Here is a 20945-nt window from a genome sequence, read left to right as displayed (position 1 = left end):
CCGTTATTTGAAGCCATGAAGACTTCAAGATGTACATTTGTGGTTGACTCCACACCTCTACAGGCTACATTATAAGCGCATGCGTACAATTTAAATATTATTCCAAGTACAGATTACCACAATTTTAACATTCGAAGAAATCTGAATCGGGTCATAATTTTGGCTTATTTTATTATGTCGGTTAACCGCAGTAAAGGCAACACTCAAGCCCCGGTTCGGTTCAGGAACCTTCACGCGATTTTCGTTACAATGCGGCTTTTGGTCGACCGACTGAATGCGTTGTACTCTGTAGTTAGCAATGTATCGAATATCGCATGCAAGTTCTCGCGCCGTATAAAATTAAACGTGGCTTTAATTGACCGTTGATGTACCTTAAGCCCTTGTTATAAGGTTCAAGTATTGTCCGTTAACAGTGTTGAAGATGGTACAAGAACTTATCGGTTCGAGTAATTTATTTTTTGCACTGTGCGTTTCAAAGTTTGCAAGCTGGAGGGATAGTTATTTTCACCACACCAGCTCGTAAAATCTATCCTTATTCTTCAAAAATTGAGTAGGAACTTACATTTTACAGAGCAAAGTAATTTGATGCGACTTTTGTGTTGTTTCCTCATCTTACATATTGTTGGACTGATTTCAAATTAATTGATTTTGAATTATGATATTTCATAGCTTTCAATTTAATTTTATTTGTCATGTTTTACAGTTACTATTTTTCTCGATATTTTGTGGTGAAAATTTATTTTAGTGTTCCACTCGCTAGCAATTAATCGTCGTACCTAACCCATACAACGCGCAAGAATTTTCGCTCAGGAATCAATATAGCAAGAGATATTAAACAACAACTTTACTTCCTTGTAAAACAAATAGATATTTCTGTCTTCCAGCTGCAAAGCGGCAACTTTCGGCTCTCTGCCCTAAACGAGGCTTTGCAGTTTCATCATGCAGTAAAATAGTAATCCGACATATTTCGGGCAGTATAATAAGAAAGTCTCAGATCACATGTAATTGTCGGCCGGCTCTAGGAGCAATTCTTACTATACCGCTCTAAGTATGTAATGTAGGTACTATTGTTTTACTACAACATATTTATTTACAAAAAATAGATATACAGATGTATTACTATAACTAGATTAAATCCAAAGTAGGCCCTTGAGACATTCTACCAAGGATGCTGGCTGCATATCCTAATTGTATCGCAATGCTGATAAATTGTGCCAGGAAGCCGCCAGCTCTACGGTCACCAGTTATGTCAACCAGAAAGCTTCGCGATTTCTGCAAAAAACTTGTGCGCGCTGGCACCCCATTTCAACGCCAAATGGTAGATAATCTACCGAGGCTACTACAAATGAATTTGTAGCAAAGTTGCCGATATTATAATTTAATAATCATGTCAAATAGACGTTAGACAAGTGACTAGCTATAGCTAACCTGCAGTCAGTAGGACGGTAGGTCCAGCCTAGATTAAGACCTAATCTTAGCCATCTGCATCGTTGACGGAGTGCTCCATCGATCGCTGTGCTGATTTCTCTTAATGACTTGTATCTGTCTATTTATAGCTACATACTTCCTTGATGTTCTAACAGTAGATTGCTAACCAAGGGATGAAAGGCACTCATTTCTGCCGAGGTAGTTTGGCAACCGAACGCAGTGAGAGCGACAATAGTTCGAGGCTGAAATTGTGCCTGTCACCCAAGTTAAACACTCTTCTTTTCCTTTCGAATAAGAGAAGAGTAAAATACATTTTATTTAAAAACAATAAAAAACAACATGACTACCTAAGTATATTTTTATAGAATTTCTTGAGGGTATTTGCAATCAACCATTTAGGTAAAAGTATCGTTATATATGGAATGGGGAGTTAAATATCAGAAAGGAAGTGGTATATCAAATCCATTTACAACCAGATATCAATTACTTATCATAATAAAATAAAATAAAATCGTAAGTAATTTGAAAGTAAAATGCTCTTACATAATTTTTGTTACCCAAACCGCGAGTTATTTTGTAGTCGACATCTAGCGTCAAGTAGAAGAATTTTTGAGTACTGCTAGTTGTGGTCCAAGATCCCAGAACCGCCAGATATAAGAAGCGATTTTGTAAAACTCGACCCCTAAGGGGACGAGAATATGAGTTGTTACAATATTTTTTGGCAACTTTAAAAAGTTAATAAGCGGAATAAACTGATGGTGTATTCCCATCTGTGCCTGTCCCACGTGACCAGCGCCATACAAGAGCCGCCTGTTGTATGGCGCTGGTAACCGCTGGTTGTGCCCGCGCACAGATGGGAATGATTTGTATGTAGCGCCTATGTGCCTAGCGGAGACAGATGGGAATACACCCAAACAATGTATGCGTGCCTAGAATTATGCCTCTAGTGAATATCTCTCTAATCAAAGTAAAATAACTCAACTTGGTTACGTTTAATAAAGCACTTCACATATCTTAGTACAGTAATTGACGACAGGGACGCAGCAATACGAAGAAGTGAGATGCAGGTATCTTGTTTTACAGCACAGCCTAATGGTATGCGATTACCGTCGCCCATGGACACCCGCAACACCAGAGGGGTTTTAAGTGCGTTGCCTGCTTTTGACATGGGAGTACGCTCTTGTAAGGTTTGAAGGTCGTAACGTATTTTCGGAAAATACCCTCCTCATCTGGAGTTGCAGGCGTACATAGGTTACGGAGACTGCTTACCACAGACAGGCCGTATGCTTGTTGTTTAGTATAAAATATGAAAATTCATTCGCTCTTTCCCGTATTTAATGCAGCAGACTATACTGATAGTATCTTGATAGATGTCCGCAGTAAGTACAGACAGTAATTGACCGCCGTCCTTAAAGACGTAGAAAATTCATTAAGCTCTCTTACCAGTTCATTCCTAGCCTTTCAATGAGAAAGCTAATGACAGGTTATGAGACTCAAGAGCTATTACTTGAATATGCCTTCCTTTTTCTAATCAGGTGATCGAATGTTAATTAAAATCTTGCTAATAAGTAGTATTAGGGGAGTAGATTACTCCCTAAGAATATTAAAACCTAGAAACTTACAGACCAGTTCGAACGTACACTGACAGAATGATATTTGAATCATGTTGATTATTTAGTTATCGCGCATCTCAACCGCGCCGGACAAGAACGAGCGAAATGCACGATAGCTAAATAACATGATTCGAATATCACTCTGATGTCAATGTACGTTCGAAAGCCTTTTAGTTACAAAGCATACCTATTGAAAAGTAAAGCTATAAAGTACAGCTTCTTCCCTTTCTTTTGCTATTATGGTTCACCATAAAGTTCCCCTGATTGGCTGTTATAAAAGTTATATAACATTGTGTGACAGGGACAGCATGATAGTATTGATAGTGTTTTATTATGTTGTCCCTGTCATACGATATATAACATTTTATAACCGCCATTGCAATAATTAACATTACAAAAAAAGGTTGTCTAATCAAGAAAACAAAACGAAGACAATTTGAATTCGTCAGTGCTTCCATTCAGTCGGCCTGTTGTGAATAGGATTCCTTAATTCAGCAACGAAATTCTTCGCATTTATTTTCCGTGAGAATATTCTTATTCTGTCGCGAATTTAAGGCTGCTGGCAAATTTCTTGAGCGTGGGAGAAATTCTTATTGGAATATAGGAAATAGGAGTATATGTCAGATGATACAGACGCTTCGCATTTCTGCAAAAAACTTGTGCGCGCTGGGACCCCATGGACTTAGAGTTTCAAAGGTTATTAGTTATTATAATTAATATACACATCAGGTTCAAACCGCCAAACCTTCGTTTGATCATTACTGTTACTGATTGCTGATTATTATGTATAATTTAACATTAAAAATAAAACTAAAAATTAAAGTTTAGTCTTTATTATTTAAGTACAAAAATACATCATGACGACAACAACAACAAACAACATTATCTTTGGTTAATATAAAATCTGGAGGAGAAAACATGTCACAAAATAACCTCCATTCTTAATAATAAAATGTATTTAATTATTAGGTATGAAATATAATATAAAACTAGATAATAGCAAACATTTTATATAAAATATGGCAGTGCAGTAAAATGTAATAGCTAACGATGTAGGTTAGGTTTCTGCCAAGAGTTTTTGACCTGGGTGGCGGTACAATCAAGGATCAAGGTACGAACTACGAAAGGGTAAAAGAAAAGGTAAATAAAATCTTCAAGAGCATGTCGGGCCACGCTCAGTGTAGGGTTCCGTAGTTACTCTTCCGTCACAATAAGCTAAACTGGAGCTTAAATTATAGTAGATTGTTAACCAAGGGATGAAACGGTACCTTTCACCCGAGTTAAACAAATAGGCAAATTTGCATAATAAGGACCTATATAATTAAAGTAACAAACTTACTTGCAATCGGAGACTTTGCATGTCTAAAGATACATATCTCATAGCGAAAAACATTTAGATTTCTATATAGATGAATAAAACACATATTTTAGCAACCTGCAGTCATTTTAAAGTGATTTGGTTCATTAAAGCGGGATTGCCTCTCACATTTTATAATTTTTACTCTCTCGTTCTAAAACTGCCAATAGTCAACGAACGGCTTTATTCATACAGCCAATGAAACTGTTAGACAAATTAAATATTAAATAAAAATAGAATGAGTAAAACAAGCAAATTGTTACATGAATAATGCCAAATAAGTTTAAAAACCCATATAATGTAGTAATAACGTTTAACTGTGGATTACGTCTACGTCTTTTTACTATGAAGGAGATTTTTTTTGCGATAACTCAAAAACAGCTAAACTGGCCATGTCCGCTATAGTTTTCATTTAATGTCTTTCTTAAGCTCTACTTCCACGATTTTTTTCATATTTTTTGGACCTATGTCCAAATTCAAAAGTTAGAGGCGGGAAATTACATACAAAAAGTACCGTTATTTCGTTAGGATCGCAAAGCTATTCTTCCCTATTAAAGAAAATAAAGTGTCGGACGCCGTGGCCCGGACCTGGGCCTTTCTAGCGTGTATCATCCTTTATTCTATTAGGTGCTCGGCTTTCAACTGACATGACTAACCTATTTGTGGCTTAAACGAAGAAATCGTTATATGGTAACATTATTTAAAGGACATTAACTCATTATACAAATACATTCATAAATATCAAAAAAATCCTCAAATCTCTTACATAGTACATAGGTACTTCTGTAAATATTTCGCGACAAACCATATGTTATATATAGCAGGTCAAGGTTGACCTAATAGGGTTGTTTCCATCTACAAATCTCAGGGTAGAATTGTATCCCAATAAATTCTTTTGGATTATAAGAACATGTTAAACTACTTTTTACAGTACATATGGGGCTACTTTATAGCACTAGTGCGAGAATATATTACGTTACTGTGTCGAACATTTAAAGGGCCATAATATGTACTGTAAAACGTTGTACGATACATGTGCGAATAGGTAATTCGCAACTCGTGTCGATTTAAAACACTCCCTTCGGTCGTGTTTTAATTTATCGCCACTCGTTTCTAATTTCCTATTTTTCGCACTTGTATCGTAATGTACTATACTGTAATGACCATATTTTTGCAAATATTGAATTTAAAATATCTTTTGGCACACGTCACGTGACCAACTTAGAAACGTTATTGGAAGATTCTGATGACGTCACAACTCTCGGATTGACACTGTTGACAGTTAAGCGATAAACAACAAATGACAAATGTCAGTTGACAGTTCGTATCTTCTACGTGTGTATGTAGTTATGTGTCAAACCGTAAACTGTGACGTCACACAATTTTCAAAGAGCGTTTTGGGCGCGAAAGCATCTGTCAAAATATATTTTGTTAAATTAACATATTTAAAGCCGTTTTTAGTATAACAGTTAAATTTTAGGGCAACTTTTAGTTAATATAGAACGTGATACAAGCGTTTCGAAAAATTGGAAACAACCCTATTGTGAATAATAATTGTGTTTATCACAATAATTCTTAAGAGTCCGCAGGACGGTTCTCCATACAAACGCTCTCATTTTAAAACGACTGGCTAGACTGCTCTAAACTTTGTACTTACAATAGGATAATGAATATCTCTACCAGTAGTGTAGCTTCAGATAATATAGTTAAAAGATACAGCGAGATAATTGTTTCCTACAAAACTTGTTTATGCTTTATTTCGTTTGTTTTAAAAAGCTATATAAACTAATAACAGGCATAGATATACCTAATGTCCTTTGGGGACTGCAATCTTGCAACATGATCTCGGTATTTGCAAGATTCTAGAGGTCCAACATCGCAAGATCTCGGTATTTTGCGAGATCTGATTTATTTTTAATATCCTACCTTATTGAAACAGAGTTAAGTGTTGTTCTAGAGACGAAATAATATTTTTTATTTATTTATTCCGTCCAGTTTTCCATCAGGATTGACGCATTAGTGCTACGCGCTGCTACTGGTACAGTAAAAATTCTTAAAATATACTTAGAAATATCTTAATGATTTCATCGCTTTGATAATCGAATTACAATATAAATATGCCATACTTAATAAAACAACAGCAAGAATCCTTGTGTGAGTTTCGTTACGTAATATTCTGTAACGTAGCGAAACGCGTTGCGGTATTTGATCAATCGTCAAAGTTCAGTAAGTTGTACTGCCAAGTGTAAAAACACACATCTTATTCAAAAATATATCATATAGCTCTTAGATTGGCGAATTTCGAACTAAATTACTTTTTTTTGTAACGCATAATTATGCCTCCGCATATGTTTACTACAATAAAATACTTGGCTGAATCTAGTAGCCGGCAGTTTAACGAAACTTGCATATTTCTCGCACCGCATATCAGAGCCAAATTAAGAACGGTACGATTGAATAAGTCCGATGTTTTGCAGAAATTGCCATTTTGTGAGTTTTCTGTTGCAAATGAAGCCCTGAAAATAAATGTAATGGACCTACTATTAGTAAAAAAACATATTTATTTTTGGGGAGAAGAGATAGATAGAAAAGAAACATTTACATGTTACATATGTGATAATAAATATAACATTTGAACTAATAATACGTATATACAAATATTTACAGACACTCGCGATTTTTTTAAACCAACGGTGTGTCAAAGCTCTGCGAATCGCGGTTTGCCTTCGCTTGTAACTTTACTTATTCTTTGCTTCGCAATTTTATTGTGACGTCTGAAGTTGTTTTTAAGAAATAAGTCATAATAATCAACTGTTCGATTTATACAATAATTAATTTCTGTATTTCGTATATGTACCTATTACTAACGCTGAGTATGAGATAAGTGAAAACATAATAGCAAAGCTACTTACTTCTGATTGTAAATTGACTTCACGTTTGTTGCGTCTCAGTCTTGTTCGAGGCCTGCTTCTCAAAGCACTTGTTTGATGTCTGCTTCTCGAAGGCCTTGTTCGAGGCCGGCGTGCGGACATACTAAGTAAGACAGTATTTGCGCCGTGTGACGATGACGCCTGTGGAGATAATGAACGTCCATCTTTTAACGCACGCACTGCTGCTCGCGTCACTCGTCTTTTCTGATCACTTTCCTCAGATTGGTGATGAATATTCGATATTTCAAGAGTTTCGCTTGTTTGTTTCTCATCACTGCTCTTTGGAGATTCCGTAGTAATAGAAAGATCCGGAGGTTCTGAATGATTTGGGTCTAAGCCGTATTGCTTGCCCCAGATCAAAATCCACTTTTCATAATTTAAAAGTATTGTTCGTAAAGTTTCGGCTTTCACGGTAGAATCTTCACTCATCTCACTGTCAATGGTGACTCTTCTGTGATTGTATGCATCAATCACATTTGCAGCCTTTAAGTTCTGAAATACAACGAAACAAAAACTGGTTCAAGGCTCTTACTTTAGAAAGTTATTAAATCTGATTCTTTTGGTAAATCGGTCTACCAATGTGTCAATTTTATTCAATAGATTTAATGATCGTTTCAAATTTATTATTAATATGACCTATAATTAGTTTGTTTGTAATTGGTAAGCATGACATTGTAACAGCTTGCATGTCGTTTACTCAAGACACCTACCTCATCCGGAAATATTTGGAAATTACGTTTAATATGAGTCTTTGCTGAATCTTCTACAGCTGTTTTTAATATAGGAGCATCAATTTTGTCTGCAAATAAAAAAAACTATTTAAATATATTATTTTCGAGACTAACACTTTCGTCAATTCAAAACGAATTTTTGATAACGGATACAAGATATATACAATAGACGTTAGACAAATATTTTTTTTTCCTAACATGCTCGGAAATGATGAATATAGTATATGTTTATTGTATTTCCGAGCATGTACTATGTATACCTTGGTGGCAACAGGCATTTTCTGACGAGGTACCTAGATGCCAGACCGAGGCTTGCCTTTCTTTCCATCCCTCAGCAACAATGTGCAACTTCACAAGAACATCGATGTGCAAGACGAATTTTTGATAAATGTATGCTCACCGCACTTTCCTACAACAATTCCTTCACAATACAGGTGACTTTCTTTGTCCAGAAGCCAAAATTTGTTCTGTGTGATCCAGCTTATGTCTTCGTCATGCCAATCAGTTTCTCTGTACAATTTGACTGAATGGAATTTGCCATAAAATAAAAATACAACGACGGCAAGTTCTGTTGTCGGCTCAACGGCTTCTAGGTTTTTATACTAAAAAAAAAGGTATATCATACAACTTTATTCTTAACCTTGTACCATCTAAAAATATTTCCTTAAACTACCTTTTATCTGCCAAAATTAAATAATTACAATAAATCTTTTTTTTTTTAAGATAAACTATAAGAGTGAGGATTCACCTGCGAAGTGCGCCTACATATATATATATATATATATATATATATATATATATGTGTATATGTGTGTGTGTGTGTGTACCCATAGATATATAAAAGTAGGCGCACTGAAACGGCAGGCGCATTTGGCCCCCCCTCAACCTTGTATGATTTATTAAAACTTAATTATTGTCTTAATTATTTCTATTTAATCTAATAAGGTAGATCAGATGACATTCGAATTTCACAAATTGATGTAAAAATCAGATTTATTTAAAACATAATTTGTCTATAAAATTATGTAAAAAAAAATACGGCAGATTTTTTGTGTGAGATTCCAAGAAGAAAACATTTGGTTTGTTCTTAAGCAGGCTATAAGCTCAACTATTAATTTTATAAACTATAGGGGCACAGCTTCAAAATGAGTAAATTTTACCTTAAGAGCAATTGGTTTAAATTGTTCTCTATTTTGTGGAATTTCGACGTTTGTTTTTATTTTTTTCTGTGAAACTACGTTCACCGCAACTGCAATGGGCCTTTTAACCTCCCGTCGTTCCAATGCGTTCTTAATCAATGTAGTAATAGTATTTTGTTCACTTTTTTCTTTATTATTGATGGATGGCTGTGTTGTTGTAGAACGTTGTATTAATGCTTCTTGTGTTGATTTCTCAACCGCTGCAGTCCGATGCTCATAGGCACTTTTATCCTGAGGTTAAAACAATAATTATATTACAAAACTGGACAAGTGCGAGTCGGACTCACGCACGAAGGGTTCCGTACCATTACGCAAAATACGGCAAAATATCATGTTTGTTGTATGGTAACCCCACTAGCGGTAACAAAAATACATCACCTGTGAAAATTTCAAATGTCTATCTATCACGGTTCATGACATACAGCCTGGTGACAGACAAGCAGACAGACGGACAGGTAGAGTCTTAGTAATGGGTCCCATTTTTACCCTTGGGAACGGAACCCTAATAAAAACATTAATTTATTCAATTGAATTAAAATACATTTAATTTCGAAATACTAACCTTTTCTGACAGAGGGGATAGATTATTTTTGGTATCATTTAGCGTAGTTGGCTTATTAGATACTTTTGTAAGATTTTTCAATAACTGATTCTGATTTGAGAGTCCTATAGCAGAGACGTGGTTAATCTTAGGGGGCATTTGACAATAAATGCGTTCCCATTCCACTATGCGTTCTGATATTAGGTCCATCCGACTAATGAATGATCCTTCACTAATTTTATAATTATTGTCTCGCATCTTCCGTAGTTTATAAAGTACTTGAAAGGGGTCCAAATTCTGCAATAAAAAATAATACATATAAATGTAGTAACATAGCATGATACATTAAAGAATTAAGCCATCTTTTGGCTGTGATGCAAGTGTATGTATTTCAATAATTTAAATTACCTTTTCTGTAAACATCTCATTAAATGTAGAGGCAGACAACAGGCGGTCTTATCGCTAAAGAGCGATTTCTTCCAGACAACCTACTAATTTAATAATTTAGTAAGTATTCATTATAAATTAAAACAAAATTAAATGCTATTTTCCACGCTAGTGAGGTGACAATTATCATAAAACTTATATTTATTCTAAAAAAAAACTTTTAAAAATAAATGTAAATTTTATGTTAATTGTCACCTCACTAGCGTGGAAAATAGCATTTTTTTTTATTTGTAATTAATACTTACTAAATTATTCAATTAGTAGGTTGTCTGGAAGAGATCGCTCTTTAGCGATAAGACCGCCTGTTGTCTGCCTCTACATTTCATGAATTGTTTATTTTTCTTGTATCTTTTTACTGAGGTGTGCCAATAAAGAGTATTCTATCTATCTATCTACAATACCTACTTTTAATACTCCAAAAAAAGTAAAATTAAATGTTTTTCAATCAACCTGAGATAGTATCGATACCGAATGATATTTAATAAGTATATTTACCGTATCTGGAAACTGATGAAAGTCATCATTAGGATTTATCCATTTAGTTTTTTTTAAAGCCAACCTTAAATCTAGAGAGGCTTCATTATCTGCAAAAAAGCATGAGTTTTCACATTTTTAGGTACATTTGGCAATACTATTTGATGTTTCCTATAGTTCATTTTTTTTTACATTAGCAGCAGAGCTCACGAATATTTTTGTAGAAAAATGTAATATACATATTATTGACTAAAGAATGACTCATGCGAGAACGGTCCGGGCCCAGGACGAGGAATCCAACATTTTTTTTTATGGCAGGTGATCGGGATGTTTCTACGAGTATAGAAGACTGTGAAGAAAGAAGAGTCGGGCGCCCCGGCCCGGGCCCAGATTTTATACTATAATAGTCGTGTTAAGGATGATTCACGCTGCAACGCTCTGGGGGCCGATTTTTGAATTTCGATCGCTCGATTTTGTGTTCTCCATTTAATAATATCTCCACTACTAGGCATTTAAATTCTACTAATAGAATTGAAAACGAGTGGTAAGTTCCAGTGGATTCCCAATTTCTATCGCTCCTACTTCAAAAATATCATTTCGCCGTTTTCTACAGATTTTTGACTGACGAAATCGAGCACTCGAAATTCAAAAATCGCCCCCCAGAGCGTTGTAGCGCGAATCATCCTTAACACGACTACGAGTATTATAGTATAAAATCTCTAAGAATGAACTTTTGACATGAGTATTGACGTAATTAGGGCCATCACTAATTATTAATTTTAGAAGATTTGTGATACTAAATATAAAGGCATATAACAAAAAAAAAAATCTGCCATGGGGCTAACACGTATCGTGTGTCAAATTTAGCTATTAATTATGAATTGTCCGAATCGATTTTCCTACAACAGATTTTTTCTTGTTATATGCCTATATATTTAGTATCACAAATCTTTTCAAATTAATAATTGATATCTACTAATTATGTATGACATTATAATATTTCCATAATTAATACAATATATTTTTATTGCCTATTGATTACATAATCGATTTTATCGACTTACGGAAATTTTACATGAATCAGAACAGCAGACATGGTCACAACACTAAATTTAAAAAAAAAGACGTAGACCGTAACTATTTGCATTCTAAATTGTTATCGTAAAATATTTAATAACTAAGATATAAAGAAACATTCATTAAGTTATGTTTATGAAAAGTGAAATATTGTGTTTACGTACATGACAAGGTAATATCGTTTTAGGATTTTGTTTATAATTTCAAAGTGTCTTGCGCGTTTACGTTCTTCGGGCGTTGCGATGTGTCAAAAGTTCATTTTTAGAGATTTTAGACTATAATGTATTGAAACAGTTTTATTATTAAATTTGATATACTTAGATTTCTTTGTGAAACTAATTATATTTGTCAAATATTACTCACCGCTTTTTGCAACAACTATTCCTTCAAAATAATCAAAAGTATTGTTATCCAAGAACCAAAATTTTGTGTCTGTAAGCACCTGCATGCTCTTGGACAGACAAAATTTTTTTGACCAGATTCTCGACGTACAAGATTTACCGTTATATAATATTACAATCGTAGCAAAATTTGTTAGTAATTCTTTAACTCCAAGGTTTTCACTCTGTAACAAAAAAATTGTTTTCTACAGGTCGACTGCAATTAACATTTCGTTTACCAAACTATAATTGCGTCCTTTAATGTATGGATTCCCACTCAACTGTAAGATTCATTTCGATACGCTGTAGTCAACTATAAAAAAATGACCAATTTCATAGGAAAAAAAGTATAATTTTAGATGACTCGTAGAAAAAGTAATGTATACAATAGTGATATAATCAAGCTTTTCAATCTCGTACCTTACTTCGGCAACTCGCAAGCTTCGTTGCCCAAACACGGTTTTTGACTGAAAATCTCTCTATTATATCATGATTGTATAAAATACTATTATTAAAATAGTTATTTACGATACAAGTGCGAAAAAATAGGAAATACGTAACTAGTGGCGATAAATTAAAACACGACCGAAGGGAGTGTTTTAAATCGACACGAGTTGCGAATTACCTATTCGCACATGTATCGTACAACGTTTTACAGCACATATGACCCTTTAAATTTTCGACATAGTTACATGATGTGCTAATTTACGCACTAGTGCGGAAAAGTAGCACCATATGTACAGTCAGCATCAAAAGTAGCGGACCAAATAACGCTTCATATGTATCTACCATTCTGTAACAGCTTAACAAAAAGTGATGTCTTTAATATAGAACAACTAAGACTGTAAAATATATATTTTTGAAAATTATCTACATTTGGAAAATTTATACGGAATATCAGATACTTTTGGCGAGTTGTTTCATCCGCTACTTTTGATGCTGACTGTACGGTAATATCTATATTGAATAAAGCTCTAAGACCCAGTATATCTAAAGTGCAAGGAAATGAAACGCACCGTTTTTTTTTGTGTCGCTGTTGCACACTCCTCTTGCTGATTATCCCTCTTGTCTATCAATTCTTCGAAGTACTTAATACCTTCAGATATTTTAGAATTTTTACATTGCCTCTCAAAAGTGAAAAACTGTACATTTTTATAAACTTCAAGTCGGTATTTATCACTTTGTTTACGCACATCTTCTTGAGGAACTCTCTGGAATAACAAGTCAATACTCGTAAAAGTAATTTATCATAATTCACTGATTGAAAAGAATCTTATATTATTAAAGCGACGTATTACTTGCACCTTAACTAGGAGAAAGCGTATCTCGGGCAAAAAAATATTAATATTTGTCCCACGTCTGTGACAAACAAGCATTCGGCCCGCCTTATGGTAAGCAGTTACCATAGCCTATAAACGCCTGCAAATACAGGGGTGTTATACGCGCGTTGCCTACCCTTTAAAAACCTGTACACTACTTTTTTGAAGAACATCCTATAATATATAGGCTGAAGTAATAGAGTCGCTGAAAAAAAATTTTTATTTCATAATATGCAGATTTTTTCGTGTGTATATGCAACACGCACACACACAACTCGACGCTTAGCGGTGAATGACTCAAACCCGATATGTGCGTAAAGTTATCGTATATTTTAGGGTTCCATAATAGCTTAAACTTAACCTAATTATAAAAGAATCTTCGAATTATTAACCAGCGACGTGAGCAAATACACTGTACAAATATTAATCTAAATTTCGTTGTTAATATTTGAGTAACTTAAGTCTAACAAAAACATAATCATATATGTAATTGCAATAGCTAAATACCTTATCCGGGAATGTGTCAAAATTAATATTAGGCATTATCCATTTTGTCTCCTCTAAGCCTATTCTCAAGTCAATATTATTTTCATTTTCTGTAAAGGAAAGCAGTTTTCTTTAGATGATATGTACTATATTATTTAAATATTTGTTGGACAGACATTTTGTTTACAATAAAAATATACATAATGGATTTAGACAGAGGATTAATATAACTAGCGAGTTTCTTGCCGGTCCTTATTGGGATACCCTCCTCAAAATGTTCTCGGTTCAGAGGCGTAGGATTAGAGCCGGTGTAGCTTTATTTTACGTTCATAAGCGCATTGTAATATGCCTACTTGAATAATAAAATATCTTTATCTTTAGCTTAAATCTAAAATAGGCCCTTGAGGCATTGAACCAGTCCCTTGATGCTGGTGGCATTTCCTCGTTGTATCGCAATACTGATACATTATGTGCGAGGAAGCCAGCTCTTCGGTCACCAGTTCAATATTTGTTTATATTATGTCTCATAAAATCGAACCCAGGGTCAGATCACGGCTAGCCTTGACGATGATGGGGAAACACTCTAGGCTCATAGAAATAAAATAAAATTAATAAACCTTTTAATCCATTCCTCGTTAAGAGGAAAGAGGACGGCCGCTTCTCCATAAAAACGTAGTCCCCATTGTCCTTTCTGTATATTGACATTATGATTTTTTTTGCACAATTTGATGTATATTAACCATAGCTATGCCTCTACGTTTGACTTTTTCGATTTTTTGATGATTATAGAAATTAGGAGGGAAAAACAGATTTCATACTAATTTTAAAATGCTCGTAACTCTTATAATAATTAAAAGTGGGTAAATTGGCGCTAATGGGCTGATAACTGTTTTAAAATACCCAGTATAGTCAAGATTTTAATTTTCAGCCCGATTCTAATTTTAAGATACCTCAAAAATTTGCTAAAGACGCGATATGGATTAGATATGTGGTACGTTTCTTTAAACTAAAACGCCACTTTCGACACTGACATATCTTTAGGAAATTATTTTTATCGCAGTGCATCTCGCACGTAACATACTATTTTACCGGAAAAAAAAACTCAAAATGCTTTTTATATTTACTTACCGGTCTGAGCTACCACTATCCCCTCCTGATAAAAGTATTCACTATTTAGGCACCAAAATTTTGTTTCCGTGATCCATTTAACCCCCTTATAATTTAAATGTGCTTTAGTCCATATCTGTACTTCCAACCGATTGCCATTAAAAACTACTACGACGGAAAATTCTGCTGTCACGGGTCTCTAAAAGAAAACATCAATCAAGTTATAATTGGACCATTTCATTACATTATTATTATAAAATGTGCGTCCTGCTTACATGATAAGTAATCTATATAAAAATGCGTGTGTCCTAATCTGACTGATTGACTGATTCATCAACGCAGAGCTGAAGCTACAAAAGCTAGAAAGTTGAAATATGGACACGAGGTTGCATTTATAAAGTGTACATGAGATAAGCAGCGATTTCGAAAAATTCATCCCCTAAGGAGGTTAAAAAGAGAACGAAAGTTTATATGGGAATCAGGATTTAAATTAGGAACTTGAAACTTCGTGAATAGGTATTATGTATAATAAAAGAAAGAAAAGCAATTTCTGCGTTTTTGGAAATGCATCCCCTAAGCAGGTCAAAAGGAGATGAAAGTTTGTATGAGGATCAATTTATAGTTATATTAAGTTAGAAATGTAAGTGTAAGTTTGAAACTTTGTAATAAGACATATTCATAAAATAAGAGAAAAGTGATTTCAGCGTTTTTGTTAATTCATCTCCTAATAAGCGGGGTTAAAAAGGGGTTGAAAGATTTGAACGGGACGGAAACAATTTGAGTAGGGACTTGAAAATAGTAGAAAGAGAAAATATTAGAAAATACGAAAAATAATTTTAGTGCTATTGAAAATTCAGTCCCTACCTAATAATCAAATGGGAGTTGAAAGTGTGTTTCGGGTAATAAATCCACGCAGATGAAGCCAACTATTAGTTGTATAAATAACTAATAAATTTGCATTACCTCTGGATTTGTAGCGTAGTTATTTATTTTTGAGTGACTTGTTGCAGTTTTCTTAATTTCTTCTCTATTTTGCGTAGTTTCGACTTGTAGTCTTTCCATTATGTTTTTCTTCGTTGAAACGATGCTTGCCTCAACTGCTGCGGGCCTTTTTATCCCCCGATTCTCAAATGTATTCTGCTTAATGAAGGTAGTCACAGTGTTTTGTTCACTATGTTCTCTATTAGCAGAACGATGTATTAATTCTCCTTGTGTTAATTTCTCGATCGCCGTGAGTTTCTGGGCGTCAGCTCTAATACTCATTTCACTAATTTCAGAGTCTTTGAGTTCAGCCATATGGAACTTTTTTGTAAAGTTTAAATCATTAGTTTTTAGCCAGGTACAAATCCACTTTTGAAGACTTTCGGATACTACTTGCAGCTGACTTTGCACTTGCTTCCTGGATGACTTTTCCACCGTTTCAATGTCAATCAGGGCTTCTCTTTGATTGAGTTTTTTAAGGACATCAAACGGGTTTACATTCTGCCACAAAATAACCATAGCAAATCATCAATAACTAAAGTAGGTAAGAATTTTTATTTATAGCTCATGTAAGTGAAAATTTAAAAATATAACACCTTTGTCGCAATACAAAAATAGGGAAAGTATTCTTTTTACTATTACGAGTATTCGGCCGAAAATAATTAAATAATTTGCACAATAATAATGTTCAAATAGTTTCATACTTTTTTCGTCTGTTATGGAAATATATCATTACTCATAATAGTATATTTACCGGATTGGGGAACTGCCAAAAATTATCATGTTGAGGCCTCATCCATTCTGATTTTCTTAAAGCCATCCTCACGTCAAGAACATGTTCATAACCTGCAACGAAAACGATAAAAGTTAGCAGTCAATTCTGTAATTTGATTTAACAACATTTAATTTCTGACACGTCCAGTCCTCATTACACTTTGTATTCTGATTACATCAAAAATAAAAAGAAACTCTATGAAATAAAGGTAAAAATTATGTATAATATTCGATTAATATTAAGTAAAGAACTCACTGCAGGTGGCTACCACTATTCCTTCACAATAAGTATGTTCTTCTTTATCCAGGAACCAAAATTTTGTTTTTGTTATACTATTAATTTCGTTAGCAACCCATTCAGAACTTCTTCGTGATTCAGCCCTCAAACCTCGTCCATTGAATATTAGTACGATAGTCGCAAATTTTGTTAATAGTTGTGTACTTTCGAAATCTCCATTCTGCGACACAATAAATACAACTTTTATTAGTGCATTAATTATATATAGATAGATAGAAAACTCTTTATTGGCACCAGATTGGCACACCTCAGTAAAAAGATACAAGAAAAGAAAAGAAACAATTGATTAAATGTAGAGGCAGACAACAACAGGCAGTCTTATCGCTTTGGGTAGCGGAAACAGAGTAGTTAATCGAAAAACTAGGGTTGCTAAAACGTTATGAAGCCTACATTCACAAACACACAATTACAGTGAATAAACATACGCATATGAGAAATATAAATAGACATACTTATCCACTCACATGATTCTGGTGGCTAGAGGTTCCAACATTGGGCACCTCTAAAATGATCATGGCAGCTCCGGGTACCAAACGGGGTGTATGCGGTTTTTGATTTTTTATCTGTGAATGGCTGCACAGATACGGTATAAACTATTTTTAAAACACAGACTACCAACGTGACAACATTAAATAAATGTTTCAACCACAAGGACTAACTAAAGTATTTTTTTATCTACATTACTTTGCAAGGTGTTTGAGAAGTGCGTATGTGAAAAGTAGTTGTGTGTTTTTAAATACCGTAAGTGGTCAAATTAACATATTTCTAGTAGTATTATATATTAAAATACTCATCGTGTATTCGTTTATATAAAAATAAAATAAATAATTCAGCCTATACACGTCCCACTGCTGGGCACAGGCCTCCTCTCATGCGCGAGAGGGCTCGGGCTATAGTCCCCACGCTAGCCCAATGCGGATTGGGGACTTCACATACACCTTTGAATTTCTTCGCAGATGTATGCAGGTTTCCTCACGATGTTTTCCTTCACCGAAAAGCTAGTGGTAAATATCAAATGATATTTCGTACATAAGTTCCGAAAAACTCATTGGTACGAGCCAGGATTTGAACCCACGACCTCCGGATTGAAAGTCGGACGTCATATCCACTCGGCCACCACCGCTTCGTGTATTCGTTTATTAGATTAAAACTATATTTTATTCCTACTTAATATTGTTAATCAAAAAATCTCCCTTCAAAACAATAGCTCAGTAGTTTTTGGACGTGTTTCGTAGTTTAAATCCCCACATTTCTAAGATTACCAAATAATCGTTTAACAGTTTTAGTATTAAAATACATTAATAAACCATAAAATGTACTAAATCGTAACGTATTACACAGGATTAGCGATCGAAACATGTGACGGTGATCTGTAAGTACAACCTGGTGCCTGTAGCAACAGAGATCATTTCTGTTGAAAACGTACAAGAACAGTATTAATATTATGCATTTTAATCAAAGATAATAAGTGTATCAGATTATGAAATGACTATATTTTAGTACTTGAGTGTCTAAATTCGCCACAAAAAAAAATCATGAACATAACGTATTGATTCACGGCAAGTTGAGTAATTCAAAAGTTTCTTATCGGAAACTGAATTACTTATACTCAGCATTTTTGAAGGAAAACTATTAAAGTGTTTAATATCGTTTGAAAGCTGATAAAGTCTCCTTTAAATTGAGTACAAAAAAATATATGTTATCGCTTTAGATTTTTTATAAAAAATAACTTTCTACTTAAAATCTGTAATTATTTCATTGGGTCAACTTTATGTATTTTTAATTATTATTTTTATTATAACAGCACATAAGTATAGCATAAAATATTTTTTTAGTTTTTTTATCTTTATGGCATAAAAAGAAACGTTGCAAATGCTTTAGCAGAAACACAGTTAAAAATTGGAATCATGTGAGTGGATAAACAAACATTTAAATATATATATATATATATAATAAATCGAAATATAGCTAAATATGACAGCAGGATATCCCACGGAGCACCAATAACTATGTACTATACAAACCCTAAGGGAGAGATAAATAATGTTCATTGAAAATAAAATAATAATTATTATGTGGGTCGGGTCCAGGATTTACCTGTGTATTAACTCCATAATTTTGTTTTAAATTGGAGATCACTCTATCAAGGCTTTGTTCACGCTGATGGTTTCTTCTTTTTATAAAGTCTAACCGAGTTTTACATATGTTTGCAGAATGGTGAGACTTTTCCTCGTTTGTCATTGCATTATTATGAATGGCTGTATGCCTTTGACGACATATTGTACCCACTTCAAATAGATGTACATCCTGGAATATAACAAGTCACTATAATTGAGGGTATTAATTGAATTCAACACAGTAAAAACTTATCTTGTTTAGACGCTTACTTAAAATGAAGTTTAAATAAAAATAACATTAACATTTAATCCACACGATTAAGCTATTAATTTGCTTAACTAGGTAAAATTTCGTACATTTTTGCATATTTTCATTCAGTATAAGTATGAATAAAACTACCTGCATAATTATATTGTATCGGAAAGGTTACATCCGGATGGCGACTGCAACACATTGTGTAGTGGGAATCGTGAAATATCTATTGATCAACTGCTAGCTTCACAACCGCATTGCACGTGCGATTAGAATGTTGTATCTGACACGCAATTTATCAATTTCAATAAAAATTGTCCCAATCTTCTATTTTTACTGATGCAGTAGCGTTACTGCTGCACCTTTGACAGTGATAAAATGAGTGATAAATTTTTGAACTTCAAAATGTATTAGGGTCTCCAACAACATTTTTTTGGTGATTATTTCCGGAAATCATCGCTCCGAATGAAAAAAAAAATGCCCCCCCCCCCCCTCTAAGTTTTGAACCATGGGTCCAAAAAATCATGAAAGTAAAGCTAAATAAAGACTTTTAAACGAAAACCATAGCAAACATGGTCGGTCCAGCCGCTTGTGTACATGATACTAACTAATAACCCCGGAAGATCGAAGGTACTCCCTTATGCTTGTAATGTACTACATGATACACTAATAGACCCCGTTTAGCCTATTCTGAAAGAATAGTACGTACGTAACATTATGAACCCTACACTGAGCATGACCCGACATACTCTTTGCTGATATTCTACTTATGGGTGCGTATGGTATGTTTTCACTTTGTTATTGTTGCGATAAGTGTGGTCATCGTATGGCTCACAGTCCCTTGGACAAGAAAAATCAGAGAACATAATAATCCTGTCAAAATAACATAGTAGATAGGTAAATTATTAAATACCTCGTCGGGGAATTTGTCGAAATTATTGTCGGGGGTCAAGGTGTATAATGTTGACATTCCGAAAACTTTCATTAGGCATTCTGTGATATCAATATAACCTGTAAAAAAGTGTTTTTTTTAATATACATATATTATTAGGTACCTATAATAGGAAGGAGGTATCTATTCCGCTAATCGAAAACAAAAATTGTACTTACGGTTAATCGCTATTACTATCCCTTCAACATATTTGTGATCTTTGTCCAGAAACCATAATTTTGACTCTGTGATCCAGTTTATTTCCATTGAATTTAACTCATCTCTTCTATATATCTTTGTCGTCAAACTTTCGCCATTAAACAGTACTAGGACGACTAATTGTTTTAAAAAGTCTTTTAAAAACTGCCAAATAAAATGGATTATTTAATCGGGGTATGTATATTTAGGACCTAATTATTACCTGAATGAGAGTCATCAAGTACCGTAAACAAAACAGTATCCATGGCGTGAAGTTTTCATTAATATACCTACTCGTAATACC

General features: G+C 34.1%; 2 protein-coding genes across 3 annotated transcripts in view; one reads left to right on the top strand and one right to left on the bottom strand.

Moving 5' to 3' along the window:
* Positions 1–20945, top strand: part of LOC133522653 (protein TANC2) — a 262748-nt gene that overhangs the window by 1461 nt on the left and 240342 nt on the right. The gene's annotated exons all lie outside the window — the stretch shown is intronic.
* LOC133522651 (uncharacterized) lies at positions 3776–20803 on the bottom strand. Its single transcript, XM_061858038.1, has 17 exons — positions 20623–20803; positions 20426–20523; positions 19240–19449; positions 17101–17302; positions 16825–16916; positions 16053–16571; positions 15111–15288; positions 14004–14092; positions 13194–13388; positions 12161–12362; positions 10742–10830; positions 9821–10096; positions 9220–9489; positions 8460–8661; positions 8039–8127; positions 7311–7820; positions 3776–6914 (listed from the first exon to the last, which is right to left on the bottom strand). Exons 1-17 carry the CDS (start codon positions 20708–20710, stop codon positions 6837–6839), a joined length of 3387 nt encoding a protein of 1128 aa, XP_061714022.1. The 5' UTR covers positions 20711–20803; the 3' UTR covers positions 3776–6836.

Source organism: Cydia pomonella, chromosome 11 (genome assembly GCF_033807575.1).
Source record: "Cydia pomonella isolate Wapato2018A chromosome 11, ilCydPomo1, whole genome shotgun sequence".
In the NCBI taxonomy this organism is placed as follows: Eukaryota; Metazoa; Arthropoda; class Insecta; order Lepidoptera; family Tortricidae; genus Cydia; species Cydia pomonella.
Note: the sequence above shows the minus strand (reverse complement) of the source record. Positions and strands in the feature narration are given on the sequence as shown.